The 19,203-nt window shown below is 34.0% G+C and overlaps 2 protein-coding genes across 3 annotated transcripts; one reads left to right on the top strand and one right to left on the bottom strand.

Annotated features, from left to right (window-relative positions):
• The first annotated feature begins 105 nt into the window (after window positions 1-105).
• Window positions 106-15,119, top strand: LOC118269461 (CTD nuclear envelope phosphatase 1 homolog). Its single transcript, XM_035584580.2, has 7 exons — window positions 106-378; window positions 468-534; window positions 5,616-5,806; window positions 8,617-8,729; window positions 9,016-9,131; window positions 9,612-9,768; window positions 10,256-15,119. Exons 1-6 carry the CDS (start codon window positions 280-282, stop codon window positions 9,755-9,757), a joined length of 732 nt encoding a protein of 243 aa, XP_035440473.1. The 5' UTR covers window positions 106-279; the 3' UTR covers window positions 9,758-9,768; window positions 10,256-15,119.
• A 314-nt stretch (window positions 15,120-15,433) lies between these two features.
• On the bottom strand, window positions 15,434-18,328 carry LOC118269459 (mRNA-decapping enzyme 1A). Of its 2 annotated transcripts, none has more exons than XM_035584578.2 (2): window positions 17,221-18,328; window positions 15,434-17,148 (listed from the first exon to the last, which is right to left on the bottom strand). In XM_035584578.2, exons 1-2 carry the CDS (start codon window positions 18,238-18,240, stop codon window positions 16,951-16,953), a joined length of 1,218 nt encoding a protein of 405 aa, XP_035440471.1. In that variant the 5' UTR covers window positions 18,241-18,328; the 3' UTR covers window positions 15,434-16,950. The 2 variants fall into 2 exon arrangements, with proteins under 2 accessions (XP_035440471.1, XP_035440472.1); XM_035584579.2 differs by having other exon boundaries at window positions 15,434-17,145.
• Window positions 18,329-19,203: the final 875 nt, after the last annotated feature.

Below are 19,203 nucleotides of genomic sequence, written 5' to 3'. Positions count from 1 at the left end.
TTAGTATCAATTAAAACCAGAATCCAAACATTTTTACCGTAAATATCGGTAAAGTTCTGAACGGCACTTCACTACTCAGCATAGACAAATTTGAAAGGAAAAGTCTGTTTAGTTTATGGCATGCGAATTGGGTCGATTATGTCATGGCGGGTTAGATGTTTTCGGCAGTTGATTTTATTGAATTTGTTTTGAATTACGCCGTCAATGATCTCGTTTGAAACGCTGTCGTTTAAAAATAAGCTTATTTGTATATTAGTGACCTTTTTATAAACTATTCAAATGCTGAAACGGTTGCAAATGGGCCTTCGCGCGTTCATGCTGCTCGCATCAAAAGTATGGAGTTGTTTTTGTTATATGTTTAAGAAGCAATATCGAGCGGTAAATATAAATAAAAATGTGTGCCTTGTTGTGTAATATTATGATTAAACGCAGGAGCATAAAAATCTCACGTGGCATTTGGTTTTCAGTTGGCTCAATATCAATCCGTCAAATATGAGATGTATCCGCTTTCGCCCGTATCTAGACACAGGCTGAGTGAGTATTTACTATCTTTTTTTATCGCTTAATATTAAAACGATATATCGTATGATTTGCGACCATCGCAGTTATCACAAATATGTAAATATTATCATTAATTTCCCATCCTGTCTAATTTAGAATAATTATAATAGAAAATGTAAACAAGACTACCTTTTTCATAATATGTATAAGTTTAATGTTCACAATGAACATCATATACAATACCTGATTAGTCTTTCCACACATAAGTCAATACATTATCTTAAAATTTCATAATTCTCACACCTTTTATAAATACTAGGAGTACATAATATTAAAGAATTCTTTAATTATTCAGAAACTACTAAATTATGTCTAGCTGAGAGCTGAGCGCTTTCAATGAAGTGCGAAATCAACATCACCTGTATGTAGTTAATATCTCCTTGCTTAGTCTGTATATTATCGTAAAAAAGTGTTGATATGCCTAAGTTATACTCAAAGAATGATAATTGTTTTTGTCAAATTAGTGGTAGTTATTTGTAAGACAAATTTTGAGGCTTTTGACAAGTCTCAAATAAAATTTTGTAAATTTTGCTACACGCTAGTTGATTTTAATATCAATATGATCTGTAGATGGCTTTTTACTCTGTTTAAAGTAATTTTATTTTGCATATTCACATATTCATAGGTTATGTGATGTATTTGGTAAATCCACATAACTAAGAAACCCAACCTACAAATCAAATTTAAACATCTTCATTATAAATTTGTTATTCTAAACTCTTTCTTTCACAAAAATTTAATATAATCACTAGTTATAGGATAAAAATGTTAATTTATTCATATATAGCAAAACTACTCATTGTAATGTTATATTAAAATTTTTAACCTTATTTCTACATTCACGGCGTCCTCACCTACCGCCTGACGCAGGTGCTTACCGGACACGGAAGTTTCGGTAGGTTCCTGTTTCGGATTCGGCGGGAGGAAACGCCCGGGTGTCGGCATTGCGTGGATCACCCGGAGGACACGGTGGAGCATACAGTAGCGGTGTGCCCTGCATGGGCTGAGCACCGCCGTGTCCTTAGGGATGTGATCGGCGACGGTGACCTCTCGCGTCCGGCTTTGGTTCAGGCCATGATGCGGAGCGAGAGGGAATGGGACGCCGTCTCCTCCTTCTGCGAAGCAGTCATGCTAGCTAAGGAGGAGGCGGAGCGCGTGAGGAACGATCCTCCTCACGCCCCAGCCGCCGCAGAAGACACTCCGGGCGTCGGGAATCGCGTGACGATCTCCGGCCACCGTAAGTGCGGGTCTGCGGACGGCGAGCAAGGGTAGCTCGCCGCCCGACCAGAACCAGACCCGTACGGCGCGTCGCGTTCCGCGCGCGCCTCAAAGAGCCAGACCACCACAGATGGGGCCCAGTAGGGCTGATGCCTGATCCGGAGCTGCGGACAACGTAAAAGGTTACCGGGGCTCCGGCTCAAAGCAGGAGAAGGAACGGGGTGGTTTTTAGTCAGTAAGAGTCTGACACTCCCTCCCGCCTCACCCAAGGCGGGAGAAGTCATTGGATGATTTTCCCCCCTCAAAAAAAAAAAAAAAAAAAAAAAACCTTATTTCTACATTACTAAAAACATACAATAGTTATAACAATGGCATAAGTCTACCTATCTGCAACTTTAATGGTACATGAAATGAAATATAGCATTATTTATTCTTTATAAAAAACCCATAGCAACATTTGTTTTATTGTCATTACATACTTTCATATGTGTATATAAGCAATATAATTTTAAAGTCTTACTTAAAAAACAAATACCTAGTTATTGTAACTAGACTCATGAATATGATTGAAGGAAAAGAAGTAAGGATTTTAGAATATTTATGTAGAATAATTTATTAACCTCATGACTGTCAGTATAATTTTGAGACACAAACAGTACACTGTGTCTTACTCAGATCTATGTTCATATTCATACCAAAGAAATCTATCTCATTTTGTCATCCCTATCTAACTGTTGGCTCAATATCAATCCGTGAATCCATGAATGGCACACAGATTTCTATTTGTTACTGTACTACTGCACTTTATCATTTAATGGTTATTTAACCCAGTCCTTAGCAATTGCTTTCGGAACAAAATTGTTACTAAGGAATAGTTTAAGTAATCATTAAATTACTCTGAGTAAAGCAGTTTAATATGTATGTATAAAACAATCCTTAAGTTTGCACTTTAATCCTTGATTCTAAACTAGTAACAGTCAAGCAAAGTTGACAAAAAAAAAGATGAGTCATTCTGAGCAAGCAGATTAAGTTTTTTAACATACATTTTGTTATACAAGTAATATTATTATTATAAGATAGCGGTTGCCGTCATACAATTTGAATATTTTTTTATCTAAGGCACCTAAACAGCTGTAGTTTTTAAGATGAAGTTTAATACAACTATACACATGGTTGTTATGGGGTGACTAATTATAAATTGTTATATATTTTTTTATGAGATTATTAATAGTTAGTTGTTTCTTCCTGAAATAGTAAGCTTATCCATAGAAATCAATACTATCAAATCACATAGTTAAATGGTTATCTGTTTGATGTTTTTTGAAAACAAAAAACAAAAGATTATAATTTGTTATTATATTCCAATCAAATGAAATAATTTTTCTAGTCTTATTATAACCGAATTTATATAATAACTAATGATAGTATAGCTGATATATAGGAAGTATAGTAAACTCAAATATGCAAATTGAGGAAATCAAGTTATTTATCTATTAAAAATATTATTTTTGGTACCACCATTAATGATCTAAAATTGGACAACTTTCATATCACTATCAGTTTGTTAATGTCATCATTAGTTGCAAGATTGATATACTAATTATTACATTGTAAATTATTATCTTGTTCATTTAAATTTTTGCCAAAAGAAGTAATAACTACGTAAAAACATTATTTTGGTGAAGTATGTATATAGTCTGAAGAATGGCTTGAAACTAGTCGATTTCCTCTCTAAACAGTTACGAAAAACACAATAATATTGTATGTCTCACGAAAGTTAAAATACAATATTAAAGTTGTATGCACTTAATTTGAAACTGGCAGCATTATTTATCATCAATACAATACTTAATAAAACATGGTGATGAAAATGTTAATAACTATTTTTAACTAACTTTAATGAGAAAAAATGAAACATTACAGTATGTATTGTATTGTGTAATATATTTTGTTTTCAGTACCATACAATCAATGTACTATGTATCACTTCTTTATTTTCTGCATATTTGGCGACACACATTTCAAGTTTATTTAGGCTAGCCTTTGTTTTTTCTAAGAGCCGAATTTTAATACAATTTCTTTCTACATCCTACTTCGATTATGGTCTGGAACTACACAAAAACAGAGGTGAAGCCGCTAGTGTACATATAAAGGCAAAATTCTATATCATTATCTTACAAGAACAAACATAGATGTTCTCCGACATTGAATTACTTAGTAGTTGCATAATTTTAACACCTAAAAATATAAAAACACGTGTTATCTATGTGTTATGTGTACACTGCACTTTGTTGTGTAAACATCATTATCTTCTATTGCGTTAAAATCAAACAGTTGTGGTGTTGTACATGCCACTTTATTATCTTTTTGATCTATCAGCTTGTTTATCTCTCTGGAGTCAAACAGACTGCACTGTGTCTTGATAGTGTATAATGGTATTGCCCAAATAGACTGCGGTTTTGTTAGTCTGATCCACAGCACATCTCGATTACTGTGTAAAGTATTATTTATGTTGTATCCTGTAGAATCATCCTCTATTACAATAACTAAACACTTACGTTCCTTTTTGAAGATTATACCTACGCGTCATATACTCATAACCATTTATTTTAAAAATAAAACTCTTCATACAATCTGGTAAAAAACCAGAACCCTTTTGGCAATCGGGTAAAAAGTAAAAACAGCAAACGTAAACATTCGGGACTATTTTTCCTTATGGAAAAGGCATCTCATCAAAACCACGACCCTTTTTCACCCCAGGCCGCCCTTAAATAATTTAATCTGGGTCCAACTGTCCCTCCCCCAACGACACGACGTCTTAAGATTTTCGTAACATAAGGGCCGCCGTCAGAGCACTCTCGCTTAGTTTACAAAAAATATTATAAGTGCTTTAGTCTGAAACTTTAAATAATAATAATAACTTATTTTATTTTTAGCTCTCAAAGTCTAAGGTTCTATGTTCAATGACTTGTATTTCCCTGTGATTTAACTCTGATAGGTTTATATACCCAGTTGTCAGCAAATGCAATCCTTTAAGAGTAATATAACTTCTGTTTTGTGACCAAAACTGGTGTTAATCTTCCGAACAAGGGATCATATTCAGTGCTAATATTCGGCTACGTCCTATCTCCTTCCAAGTCATTGCTAACTTCAGTACAAATCAGACTACATTTCCTGAAAATGAATAACAAAAATACTTCACCAGTTTCTTACCTTACCTATCCAAAATACATCGTTTAAAAAAAGCTACATTCATACTTGTAAGGTTTCCTGTTTACTTACGTCATGTGAACGAATTTTACACACAAACACGTAGACTCGACACCTACTAGTAAGCCATAGAAATATTTGTTGCGTGCAACGTGGCTGTTTGTTTGGCCTTTATAACATTGGTGTAATTTGGTGGGTAAAGGCCCGAGGAGAATTTAGTACGGTATGCTGAAGCGCCGCCCACCGAACTGAGTTTATGACTTGCGATTATAATTAGTTGATAATCCTTTTTTTAGAGGGGTAAATCATACAATGACTTCTTCCGCCTGGGGTGAGGCTAGAAGTCAGACTCTTACTGACTAAAAAAAAAACCACCCCGTTCCTACTCCAGATTTTTGAGCCAGATCCCGGTAAACCTGCTAAATTGTTTTCGGAACAAAATTGTTACAAAGAAATAATTTAAGTATAGTTTAAATGTCGCTAGAGTACGCCAGTTCGTTCGATGTAATTAAATGATGTAACGAAATTATGAAAAATGTCAAGCACATCAAAAGAGCAATCTTCATCTCTTCATATCCAGGATACTTGCTAACCACTTGTCTGAAACTTAATCGTTATTTTTCCAGGTCTAGTAAAAAGAAAAATGCTGGTACTAGATTTAGACGAGACGCTGATCCATTCACACCACGACGCGATGCTGCGGCCGACTGTGAAACCCGGCACACCACCAGACTTCGTGCTCAAAGTTACGATAGACAAGCATCCTGTCAGATTCTTCGTGCATAAAAGGCCGCATGTCGATTACTTTTTGGACATAGTAAGTAATCAAGTATTTATTGCATCTATAATCTACACAAGTAATGGAAATACGATATTAAGTCACAATTACGGACCCTCTCGGTCACAGTACTTTTATTTATGTTATAATTTTTTTTTGGTCTTGAAGTACTGTTTGGTTGGACTACGTTTAAAGTTACGATGGGTCCAAATCGTGGGACATACTAAATTAACTAAAAATCACGGTTTACACACGTAAATGTCTGGAGAAAGAGCTCTACTAGTTTCGAGTCACAGAGGGAGTCTTCATCACGCGACGTCGCCGCGTCTGTGCACGCTGCTTATGATGAAGAGTAATAGAGCTTTTCCCGTTAGATATTTAATTTTTTTTTCTCAAAAGAAATTTATCGGAAAGCTAGACAAAAATTATCAAGATCGTTCCTGATTGTCTACGCTTTTTTTTTCTGACTTCCCAAAAGGGGCAAATCCTCCGCTAAGTTCTCAATTCGACTGGAATATTTTTTTACACTGGTATACCAAACACGCCGAAGAAAGTTTACATACTCGTATAATAGTGCAATAAACTTTGAAATGAAATCAGTGAGTCACGTATGCATTTATACCCCATACATTGTTCGCAATCCAAGCTTCCTTTGTATTAAGGAAGGACGAACGTAAATATATGCACCTGTTATACATTATTGTAGCTATGTATTATAAACAAACCCGTCCAATACTAACCACATGTGACGCATGGTAACCACATGTTTCTATCTAGTTTGTCCTGCGACTATGCTTGGTTTTATTCCTGAATTTTATCATAACCACATAATACAGTCGATTCTCGATAATAAAAGACTAATTTTTATTTTAATGTCCGTCTTGTAGATTATGTTAAAGTATTAACTTTCGAAGCACAACAAATACTTTCTATGAAATATCGCGTGACGTCACTTCTAGGAACGTTTTATACGTAGAAATGACGTATTTGCTCCCACTCCTAAACTTTGATTCGTTTTGTCGTAAGATTGTTAACTTAGATGACAGAAAAAAAAGCGTCTAATATTTTTTCATTACCTAACCGACGGACTAATTAATATTTTAATTTTCATACCCCGTCATCATCCCTATTCAAACCTTGATAATTCGAACCTCTCGGTAATTATAACGAGGTCCCTAGAAAATCTCTTTATATTTCAAACTAAATCAATAAATTTTTGTGCACGCGTTAATTCGAACAAAAATGTCTACATAACCAAATGACTCGTTAATTCGAATTCATTGGCGTTAAGTCTTTGACTGCCAATAGAAAACTGTTGAAGGCAAATCCTCCACTAACGTCGGTCACCGGTGACCACCACGGCGTTCAATGTGTTAAAACTCTCGCAAATTGAAATATCGGAGCATTCGTTAATTTGAACATTCGGTAATTCGAAATATTTCAGCAGTCCCTCGAATTTCAAATTAACGAGAGTCGACCGTATTGATAATTGTTGAACACGTCATTAAGAAAGGTCGGGGATTAAATACAACGCCTTGAATGATCAAGTTTGTCCGTATATCAGGAAATTGATTGTTGCAAAGTCAGCTTTCGTACTAATTGTTCAGGTTCTTTCCAAGGTTTTTATATTGAAAAGAACCATCAGCTGATTACTTGTATGCCCTTCGAAATATCGTTTATTGGACTTCACCTTGGTGAGGCAAATCAAACGACTTCGTGGATTTCGCTATCGTTTTCTCTGTACCAGTTTTTAGCTATGGATTAGTAATGCTTACTTGCCTTACAAATTATGCACTTAAGTACCATAAAATAAAGTTTAAAACTGAACGTACTACGATCCCTATTATAATGTGTTTCTGAAGTTTTCTTTTTTTAATGAGCCACACGTCCGTGCCTAATATCCAAGTTTCAGCTGTCTTGCCAGGAATGCTACTTTTTATCTTATATACAAAAAATATAAAAATCAATTGCTGTTCGTTTATCTCGCTAAAACTCGAGAACGGTTGGACCGATTTGGCAAATTTTGGTCTTGAATTATTTGTGGAAGTCCAAGAAACGTTTATAAGGTGAGAAAAAAAATATTTGAGGCGGTACGAAGTTTGCCGGTTCAGCTAGTTTTGTAATAAATATTCGACCACACATGTTCTTTGAAGATGACACCAAACGATGTCATTGCACGAATAATATCTAGCTGTGCTATCTTGAATCTTCATTGCCAACTTCCTGATTGTTTCCTTCAGATGTAATTATGCAATAAACTTGATTCTTCAAACTGGTCCAGCACGTGTATTCCTCATATAAAATTGTGCAAATTATTGCGTACATTAGTATGAATTATTTTAATGCGAAGATTTAATGATATAATTGTGTTATCGTACGTTATCTCAAGATTACTACGTAAGCCAATTTTGGCGTTATGTGAAGGACAAATTTATCAATAACATTGGTTTTATAAAATTATTATCAATTTAAGTTATTTACATCTTTTTTTTGCTTAGGTGCTATTTATAAAATGTGTCAATGTGTCGTTTTGTAATGTCATAACATTCTTCATAGTATGTCGTGACTGAATATTATGTTACATATGATTCTTTATGTAAAATGTTAGGAAAATTAGCTGTAATATAATTTATGCTCTATCTACTTATAGAAAAAAACAGCAAAGATCCCGCTTTCACTTCTCATTTTGAGCCAAATTTCTCAGTGTAATTATTTTACAATTATAGACTCGCACCTTAAAACACGGGGCTCATAATCACTTAATTCCTAACTCAGAAGAGTCCCTATAGAAAAGAAAATTTTCTTTATTATTTGAACCCCTCCGCTAACTAACTCATTGCAATTTTCAGGTATCACAATGGTACGAGCTGGTGGTGTTCACAGCGTCGATGGAGATCTACGGAGCCGCTGTCGCCGACAAACTCGACAACGGGAGAGGAATACTGCGGCGGCGGTTCTATAGGTAAATATCACTTGCAGATGTAACTTGATGCTCGTAAATTCGAAAGAAATGCGTCTCGTCGATTCATTTCTCGTTGACAGCCATGAAAACTAATATTCGGTGGTTCCAAATGTAGTCTCAAAATCTATTCACGTTATTTAAAGTTCATAACCATAAGAAAATCCAATATAGAGAGGGAGACAAATCTTTGTTAAAAAAAAATTAAAACAAGGGTCTTCTTCTAGTTCTACTTTTGTGTTGTCAAAAAAGAAATTGATTTTAATTATTTTGTTCTATTGTTCCACAGACAGCACTGCACAGCAGAAAACGGTTCCTACACAAAGAATTTGTCGTCCATATGTGACGACCTAAACAGGGTGTTTATATTGGACAACTCACCGGGCGCGTACCGGGACTTTCCAGGTAAGAATAATTGTGTATCACCCTAATTGTACTTTGGAAGCTAAATGGGAAGAATGGGAACAAACGGGCAAACAGATCACCTAGCGATAGGTTATCAGCGTAGCCCATGGACACCCGCAACATCAGAGGAGTTACAAGTGCATTGCTAATCTTTTAAGGGAATCAATCTGCCAATGTCTGCCTAAGAAGGCAAAGGTAGAGAAGGGGAAACGACAATGACCTCTGATTTTTCGGTATTTCTTCTCAGAGTAATCAGTCAGGAAATTCCGACCTCATCTAGATTTTCTTTATATAATAATTTTGTGCTCTTTGTAGCCTATTTACGAAAAAAAATATATTGATTTCATTTCATTCAGTCGAAATCGTCTAAGTATCCCTACCAAATAACCAAATGGTTATCAATGAAAAAAATAATACAGCTAAATAACTACAAACAAGTGTATAGTATTGATTTTAATGTATGTATCTCAACATCCACAGACAACGCGATCCCAATAAAGTCGTGGTTCTCGGACCCGCTAGACGTGGCACTGCTGAACTTGCTGCCAGTGCTGGACGCGCTCCGCTTCACGCACGACGTGCGCTCCGTGCTCTCGCGCAACCTACATCTGCACCGCCTTTGGTAGTGCACTGTCCTGTGAGTTTTTTGTATGTCTTTGTTCCATAAAAGTACTGAATTTTGATATAATTGTGCTCTAAAAGTAATTTTGGTTTAAAGATTGGTAAAAACTAGCATTGATTTGATTAGAGATAACTAATTAATTTCTATGAAATAGGATTATGTTTATTTAGCTTCAAATATTACACAGTGTATCTGTCAAGTAGAACTATCGTTTTTTTCTTCTCTAATGATATCTTCTGATTTATATCATTGCGGGATCTAAAACAGTTATTCATGTCCCTGGCATGCGTCGGACTTCAGTGTTCCGGTGTTTTCATGGTTGTAGCTACTGTAGATTCTGGTTTACAGGAATTGCAGCAGTTTTGGGAGGTTGTAGCGGGCTTGTCCCAATAAAAAAAGTATATCTGTCAGAAGTTATATATTTTGAATGCATTCTTGCACTTGAATATTATTTTATTTTATACATGTGTACTGAAACAATTTTTTCTTCAATTATTTTCAGATAAAATACCGGCTTTTGTACAAATAATGGACGCCACAGGCCTCCTGAACTTATTTATTATTTTGTCACTCGTTAGGCGGTTCAGCTTCTATTCATATAGATTTAATATAGTTGAATATTTTTTTTTAAGTTTTGTTTTTACGTAAATAAAAGTGATTATCCGGTGCAATGTACACACAAAATGTGTATGTTGGTAAGTTACCTACATAAGTAGGGCGGAAGCGTTTTTAAAACGCTTTTTGTGTTATTATGAACATGTAAGTGCAAGAATGAGGGTGGGGTCTCACTGCGAGCGGTAGGAAATGTTTAGATGTTCCTAAATTGAGCTTCAGTAGCGTTTTACCCTCACTACAAAACAATTTCCCAGTTACTTTAGCTACTTAAATATGAATTACAAGTCTAATTATCTAATTTTCGTATTAACGATTTCCATTGAGTTTTTCCATGACATTTATTTATTTTGAAACATGAATTGACTCGAGTCTCTCTTAGGTTCCAAATATATTATTAAACAATTGGTACCTAATCTTGATGTGTTCATTGTATCCGCCTTTGATGACACGAATTAAAACAGTCGCCCTAGAACGTGTAGCTTGAAATTCTTGAAAACTGCAATATTTCGTATGAAATATGATTTGATAAGCTTCGTAACTTGCCTTATACATTTGATTGCCTTCAAAATTGTTATCGAAAGTCGGGGATAGGTAGAAGTAATATTGTTACGCCTCTGCTTACAGTGGGGCCACACAATCTATCGTTATTTCTGTCTCTCTCGCTAGTATAGCAATATGTGAGACGGGTGAACGTTAGGGCGTCATTGTTGCACTTGTAGGGGCTGTCTCGAAATCTTGACCAGTTTAAAAAAAGGGAAATTATGTTATATAAAATGTTCGTAGGAGGTGTATACTTAAAATTGCATGACTGCTGTTATAATAAAAATTGTGTTGTGAATTTTGATAAGATTTTCTGTTGATTTATAATGAAATTGTTCTAAAACATTTACTCATGTTGACGGTCACGTTTTTAATCAGTTGTCTAGGACTGTCACTAGGTAAAATGTAGGGTTTAACATTTAGATCAAATATTTTAGTGAAATAAACAGCACTGATATGTAATATCTTCCAAAGTCTTTATTCATTCATATTTCTTGACAGCCCTGAAATAAAATCATATCTTTTTTTAGAATTATAAAAAGGTTTTAAAAGATATGGCCATAATTTGGTACCGGAGATCTTTAAACCGAATTTAGTGACCATTATTATGGTAGTTCTTATTTGAAGGAAAATCAACCTTATAAACAACTAATATAGTGTACATATTCAAGGTCGCACATAATTTATCAATTACGGTCATATCTCTTAATTCTATGAAACGTACTGCCCACCAAAATCAAAGCTTGCGATTGTGAACCATTTTTCTTTTCTTTTTCCCCTCGTTTTTGTAAATTTCAAAGTAAAAATTACTTCTCTACTTCATATTACTGACTGCACCGCAAAATCTGATGTTGCCAGATTAAAAAACATAGAAGTAAATTTTTACTTGGCAACAAAAACGAGGTGATTTGCTCAAACAGTAACCTTTCTAAATTATTTGTACCAATTGTTTATTCGTCTATGAATTATTGTACTTCAATACAAATATAAAATTAATAACAAAGGAATTCTTTAAGATTATATGTGTTTTTATTAAGATATTTGCCATTTTCTTCGTATTAGGATAATATTGGTACAAATAATTTTAATAATCTTCCAGTGAAATTACAAATGTATGTAAATATTATAATTTTTAATGGACAGTCTTGCGTGATTTGCCTATTTTTGAACGCGCAACGTTGATCTCCTAGTTTTAGTTCTATCTTTACCGATAACGCCTTTATGAACGCCGAGGTTCAACTGTCAACTTTAAATCTATTGATTTTGATTTCATTTTGCAACTGAACAGATCATTGGCAATATTCTCCGAGAATAATAATAATTAATAGATTGTTTGAAGCAAAAATGCTTGAAAACTACGCTTTATGTGCATTTTATATGGAAGATACTTAGCTGTATAATACTTCTAAATGTGTCCATATAATGTGCAGTTTAACCCCAATACGGCAAACTAACCTTAACATCAAAATTATTGAAATAAATTTAAACTTTATTGCAAAACAATAAGGTTAATATTTTATTCAAAATCTTGTCAGATTAAGGTAGTTTACTAAAGTAAAGCGTAGTTTAAAAGAGAAACAAGAATATTCTAAACAATAATTATTAATTTAAAAATCGGCAAATCACTAAAGGCGCGGTTACACCGACGTCTAACTCGGTGCAGTGTGACGCGCCCTAAGTCTTTGTAAGTCACACGTGCTGTGAACCTCTAATGACAATAGGATAGTGGTACATAAACTATCAGGTACAAATGTATGCCGAATCATTTACGATTGATATTTTTTCGGTTTTTCGTTAAAACGCTTCATAAAGTACTCTAATTGCTATACTCAGAGACATTTAATGATTACTTAAACTATTCCTTAGTAACAATTTTGTTCCAAAAACAATTGCTAAGGACTGGCTTAAGTAACCATTAAATGACTCTGAGTGCGGCGGTAAATTTCATTTTGCTGAGGGCCTAGTGCTAGTTTTGTTTTTGCGTCAACGTTACTGCGTCTAGCCTTTTGATTGGTTGGTTAATTAGAGCTAGCCAATCAGAGACATGAACGTCATAAATGTGCCGCGTTAATGTCAAACAAATTCGCACTAGGCCTTCTGGTTTTCTTGTATTATACTTCTGGTGACTGAATACTCCAAATTTTTGTTTTGTATTTTCAAACTGGCTTTTCCAAGTGACTTTGTGAAGCGAATTAAGAAAGCGAATGTTTCAGTCTTGTTCGTGAATAATTTGAAACTGTTTCAATTATAGAATGTTTTGGCATATTCTTAAAAAATAATTTGAAAGGCCAAAACTTTCTATAGTTTTAATAGTGATGGATTGTTTATGAATAAGATTATTAGAGTTTTAAAACATGTTATATCTACGTCGAGACTCGGCAAGTCTTAGTTTAATCCCATTAAATCGTGTATAATGATTAGTTTATATCGAATTGTTTCTATATAGAAATAAATCTTCTTTTTAAACCAAATAGTTGAGATAAAATAGTTTTTAGTCATTAAAAAAATATGAAAATCTGTTAGGACTCATTTAATGGTGGTGTGTTTTTGCAAAAACTTATTTGTAAACAGTAAAAGTTAGTAAAAGATTTTTCACTTTTATTAAAAAAAATACTGTAAAATATTCAAATGGTTCACGCCTATATACGCAAGGTAAACAACTTCAGATGAGACGATAAATTAAAAATAATGAATTTTGTATTTTGACTTTTTTTGTTTGTTTTTGCAAAAATCACAGTAGCCCTGAAAACGGACTGTTTACTAAATTATCATACTTTGTCTAGAATCGTGATGCGTTTAAACGGTATATTGGTTGATCAGCTATACCTTATTTTAGTTTATAAGGTTGATTATTCAATAATTGTGTAATATTAGAACGGGTGTTATCAAGTTTTAAAAGGTTTCGCCGCGCCGGCAACTTGTGTATGAGGGAGACACGTCTTTGCGGAGTTACCGACGACTGTCGTAATATTTTAAAGATCAGGACTTTAGAGATACTATAACAGAAAAACAGTCATAGTTTTACCTAGAAAACTAATCCTTAGAATATTGTGACACAGTTGTAACTGGCAACAGAAATAATGAATTTGTGGACGTAAAGTCATAACCACGTGTTCATAGACCACGTGACTCCCCAACATACATCTCGGCCTCAACAAATTACTTAAATCTTATCAAGATATTGTTAATTAAGTTTGTAATAACTAGTGTGCCCGAAACAGGGCCATTTAATGCAATTTTTTTCATGTACATAATATACTTTATGTGTAGCATATCATAGATCCATTTTAAAATCCACAGGGTGATTCGTTTTACAGTGAGATTAAAAAATGTAATTTTCTGTTGACAACCCAGTGAGAGATGATTCAAATGTTTTGTATGAAAATGAGATCTAACAATGACGAGACTAAGTTACCATTTACGGAAAATAATTATAAAGCACTTGCACTCATATAAATGTATCCAGCAAACACTACTGAATATTATAAGATGCTTATTTCAATAGTATTTCACAGACACGCACATGCACCGATCAAGAAATCAATGACAGTAAAAGAAATGATAAAGTAACTCATACAAAACATTTGAAATATTGAAGCTACCTGAGTTATTGTATTCACAAACACATAGCACAATTTATAACTATCGAATACAATCCAAAATTAAGTGTTATTTTTTCTAAAAATATTCCCAATCATCCTTTATTTGTAAATACCGAAATGGCGAAGGCGCAAGGACACGATACAACCAATCATAGGAATTTCCATGTAAAATTGTAACGGAACATATGAAATATGAATCTAAAGTCGTTTTTAAATATTTTAAACTATTGTGCCATTATAACGAACAGTATTTCAGAAGTATTTTTCACTATTTAGAATTTAATGTGGTGTCAAATTGTTATAGCAAAAGTAATCATTTTTTTATATGAAATGCTTGTAATAGAATTTCCATTGTAAAGCTACATGTGTGTGTATATTAAATAATTCAAAAGCGAAGTACTTAATACTTCTAAATGGTGATGTGGTTAAAATATTTAAATACGGCAGTGAAATTTGATAAAACGTGTACTGTCTATTCTATATAGAAACATGGACACGCCAGTATTGGCGAATTAAAAATATTAAACCATAATATTGCGGTCTCAACTGGTTGTTCAAAGTTCAAAAGCGATTTGTAATATAGAAATATTAAATCGATTTCAACAAAGATTATCTGTTTTATTTCCTCCTTGTTTTATTTCTTACCGCTGTACTATCATTTAATGGGTACTTAACCCTGTCCTATGAATAGTTTAAGTAATCCATTAGATGCGGCTGTTAAAAACTAGCCACAAAGTATCACAGGATGCTGTAAGCCTCAAAAGCTAATATAATAGTAGAGATGTAAACACCAAACTATAATAAAAGGATTTTGTTGTTACTGGAGAACTTTCAATTTACTGAAATAAATAATATTTGAAAGAAAACTACCATAAATCACAAAGTCATGAAAAATGGATGTCTGCAAGGAAAAATAAAAGAAATTGTTGCTTCGATGAACCCTTTAATTTGAGACTATTTTTTTAATGATAACATTTCTAACTGAAAAAATGTCAAAAACTATTACCGCCTGGACTACATTCGTTTACGAAATTGAAACAATAGTAGGAGCATTTATAAAATCAAACTAATTATAGGTACAGGATCAAAGGTATGTAGGCCAAAATCAAATTAAGATCAAAGGTAAAGGATCAAAGTTATGTAGGCCAAATTAGTTTTCGTCAAAATATTCTGCTCCCTTACAGTAATGAGAATTAATAAAAAATATCTTCATATAACAGTCGTAGCTGTCTCCAAATTCCTTACACAACAGATTATAACATCGTCATATAGCATTAGACGCACAAGCACAGAGATGGTTTCAAATTTTATAGATGTTTCCTAAAGTTACAACATTTTTTTGTCTTATCATTTTTTAAGATTACAAACACGTGGTCGGCGATTTAATTCGACCATAAACATTTTAAGGTGATTTTTATAGTTTGGCAAAGTACAAAACATTTCACAATTGAAATGTAGACTTATTGAAGGGGTGGCTAGGTGGCAGGTCCCCTTGGAAGCTTTCCAAAAGCTCCATTGTTGGTAATTGAACTTATATATCTCTCAGTGTGTATGGTACAACACACCTTCCTTAGAAAGTTGATTCTTAGGAGAAATATAACTTATTAAATTATTTTTTTCCCCTAAACAAATGACTAAATTTTACATGTTTAAAGAAAATATTTTCAACCAATTTTATCATTTGATTTCCCCTGTATCTAATGTATAGTAAAGTCTTCTGTTTTGTATAACATTCAATACATATACTAAAATTTTACTGAAAAAATAGATATAAAAGAATAGAGACAAATCTTACTAGTAGCTACTGACAAAATTTTACAGGAAATAAAAACATTTAACATACAATAAAACCTAAAAAATCTGATGCCTATGCTGTTTAACAGGTAAGAATAATTCTTGTAAAGATATAGCAAATTCTTGCAGTCCTTAACAATAAAAGAAGATATTTTCTTTCAAAATTATGGAAGTATCAATGCAGCATATCAAGTCAATAAAAATATCTCTTAGAAAAGCGTATTTGTCAAAGTACTCATAGTATTGTCTTTCAAAAATGTACATATTTTTATATTGCAAAGAACTCCTAGTTATTAAAACTAACAAAGAAGGTTCAGTTGTTCAGATGTATTGATAGATTTAGAATAACCTTAAGCTGGAGCCAATTTAAATATCACAAATAGCGGCTTAAGGGACCTTCTCAACCTCTGTCCAAACTAACAGATTAGTCACTAAAATTCATTCTCTGTACAGGTTACAGTCAAAGGTTTAAAACTTATTTAAAAATACTCCAAACAATGAGTCACTACAAAACTAGAGGGTCTACACAACATTTTTAAGAAGATTCAGTTTATACTGTTTCAGTTTATATTCAAATTACGGCTGTACATTTTATATTTGAAGTGCATGCACACAGTCGGTGCTAGCCACTGTCAAAGAATGAATTTTATGACACAGAGAATGCCTTTTCTGAAAAGGATTTTACATAAGCCTCATGCAATTTGTTCACAAAATCAGCATCATGTTTCAGCAGATAATTGAAAGCTTGAAGAAGCTGGTTCCTAGTGAGGGGCTCAGGCGAGGGCTGGACATCTCCACCAGTGCTTGCAGTGAACATCGTAGGCGGCATCAACGCCGGTTTCTGCTGAGTTGGCACAGAGTCAATCATAGGATACATTCCAATCTCTTCCAATTTGCTACCATTAAAAGAGCTTACCGTGTGGCTGATGTCCTGTGATTGATTCAGGTAAGTAGCTAGCGGAGACGTAGGCTTGGGTGATGATATATGCATTAAATTCAACTCGCTCTCCAGTGGTATAATACCATTGGTGTCAGTCGAATCCATCTGCCCCTTCTTCATTCCAGATATCCTTTGTTGATTTGGTTTGTCGATAGGAGTGGACTTTAACGGGAACCCACAATTTTGTCTTATTGATGAATCCATGCTCATGTTGCCATTAGAACTTTGGGCCTCTTGCGGTGTCACAGAGCGTTGTTGTTTCTCTATATGTTCCACTGAGTGTGCCGGATTACTCATGAGCCTCTGCAGCAACTGGGGCACCTCCCGCGCGTCAGTCGGACGCGGCCCGAAAATGCCCGGCGAAGGTAACGACGACACCGCCGGCATCTGCGCCGCAGCAGCACCACTTCCAGCCTTCGCAAAGAAATCCATAACACTTTGCGATGTCATATCAGGCGCGCGAGACGGCGTTGAATCACTTTTGTTAGCTGCTAAACCCTTATTCGAGTTAAAATCATCCTGGGCCTTACTCAACATGCTAAATATGTCCACCGGCGCAGCTGCAGGCGTTGATGTACCATAAACTGGATTCTGTGGCATGTTCTCACCAGGTACTGGTTTCAGCGACTCCTTTATCAAAGAATTTAGTTTAGTAGCAACTCTAACGCACTCGTCTTTATCGTAAAACCATATGCCGTAAATACGACACTTGGCATTGCGATACAATAGGAACGGCTCCTTCAATTGTAATTCTATTCCTTTCGACACTGGTTCGATTAGGTTATTCGTACTCAATCTGTTCATAATCACTAAACTATGGTATGGTTCACCATTTCTACTGTACACAAACAAAGCACCCTCGATGTTAGTTTTCTCCCATTCGTTCTCTTCGAATGTATAAAGCGCAACGTGGGTAGCACTGTCGATTATTTCTCTAGCGTAGGGATCTGCCCGCTTTAGGGCAGCGAAATTCATACGCAGTCCGGTGTCAGCCATTTTATAGCAACAAAATACAAGTTTTTATACAGCGAGCAAGCATCACAGCAAAATGACAAGAACGAATAAATTCTAAATCGCCATTTTCAAACCGTTCCGTACACTCGGTCATTTCAATTTATTTTCTTCTACCCACTAAATTATAAATTGAATTAAAATAAAATTTATTACAGATTACATATAAATAATACTAAATTCATTCAATTTTTAAATCCAGTATTCCATAAAATTTATTTTCCTTAGAAGTTAAATCAACAAAATTTTTATCATTCTGGGTATAAAGGAACGTTTTGTCATTCCTCCAAAAATACGGAAAAAATAAATAAAAATCAACGTTGCAGTAGGTGTACAATTTATTTAAAAAAAATATATTTTTTTTAATATTTATTCTTTTGAATAATTATTATTGACATACAACTTATATGCAAGTATATTTTTTTAGTAAATTTATAATGTAGTTAACTGGATGAGTAATTTCTTTCAGAGTGTAATACAAAGTTATTTAAATTTTTGTTAAGATGTCAGTGTACCTACATCTCAACATGGTTAGAATACCCATACCAATAGTTTTTCTAGAAATAACCATTTTACGTATTTCGTAAACAAGCATATACAGGTTCATGGAAATAACTTATAAAAAATAAAACAATCATGCGAACATAATAAGAGTACCTACTCCTTGTTTGAAATCGGTGAAAGCTATTCTATAATTCAGATTATGGAAAAAAGACAAACCGCAAATAAAGTTTTTTATAATAGATATATGTATTTTAATCTCAATATAAATACGTAGACACTATGCACGAATGGAGTTTATTGTCCCAATGACGTCAAGACCGATTTTTTTAAACTTAAATTCGCATAATTAGCTACCAAAACTATTTTAGAATGCCAAATAATCTATTAGGTTGATAACATTTAACAGTACCGGGTCAGGCACTAACTTGGTGGTAAGCAAACGCG

The sequence above is a fragment of the Spodoptera frugiperda genome, chromosome 2 (genome assembly GCF_023101765.2).
Source record: "Spodoptera frugiperda isolate SF20-4 chromosome 2, AGI-APGP_CSIRO_Sfru_2.0, whole genome shotgun sequence".
In the NCBI taxonomy this organism is placed as follows: domain Eukaryota; kingdom Metazoa; phylum Arthropoda; class Insecta; order Lepidoptera; family Noctuidae; genus Spodoptera; species Spodoptera frugiperda.
Note: the sequence above shows the minus strand (reverse complement) of the source record. Positions and strands in the feature narration are given on the sequence as shown.

Excerpts from the sequence above, each read along its gene's own strand:
- LOC118269461 (XM_035584580.2), top strand. The coding sequence starts at position 280 with ATGCTGAAACGGTTGCAAATGGGCCTTCGCGCGTTCATGCTGCTCGCA. Across the intron at positions 379-467 it reads TTAAGAAGCAATATCGAGCG|TTGGCTCAATATCAATCCGT; the intron begins GTAAATATAAAT and ends TTTGGTTTTCAG. Across the intron at positions 9,132-9,611 it reads CGCGTACCGGGACTTTCCAG|ACAACGCGATCCCAATAAAG; the intron begins GTAAGAATAATT and ends CAACATCCACAG.
- LOC118269459 (XM_035584578.2), bottom strand. The coding sequence starts at position 18,240 with ATGGCTGACACCGGACTGCGTATGAATTTCGCTGCCCTAAAGCGGGCA. Across the intron at positions 17,149-17,220 it reads CACAGGACATCAGCCACACG|CAGAAACCGGCGTTGATGCC; the intron begins GTAAGCTCTTTT and ends GTGCCAACTCAG.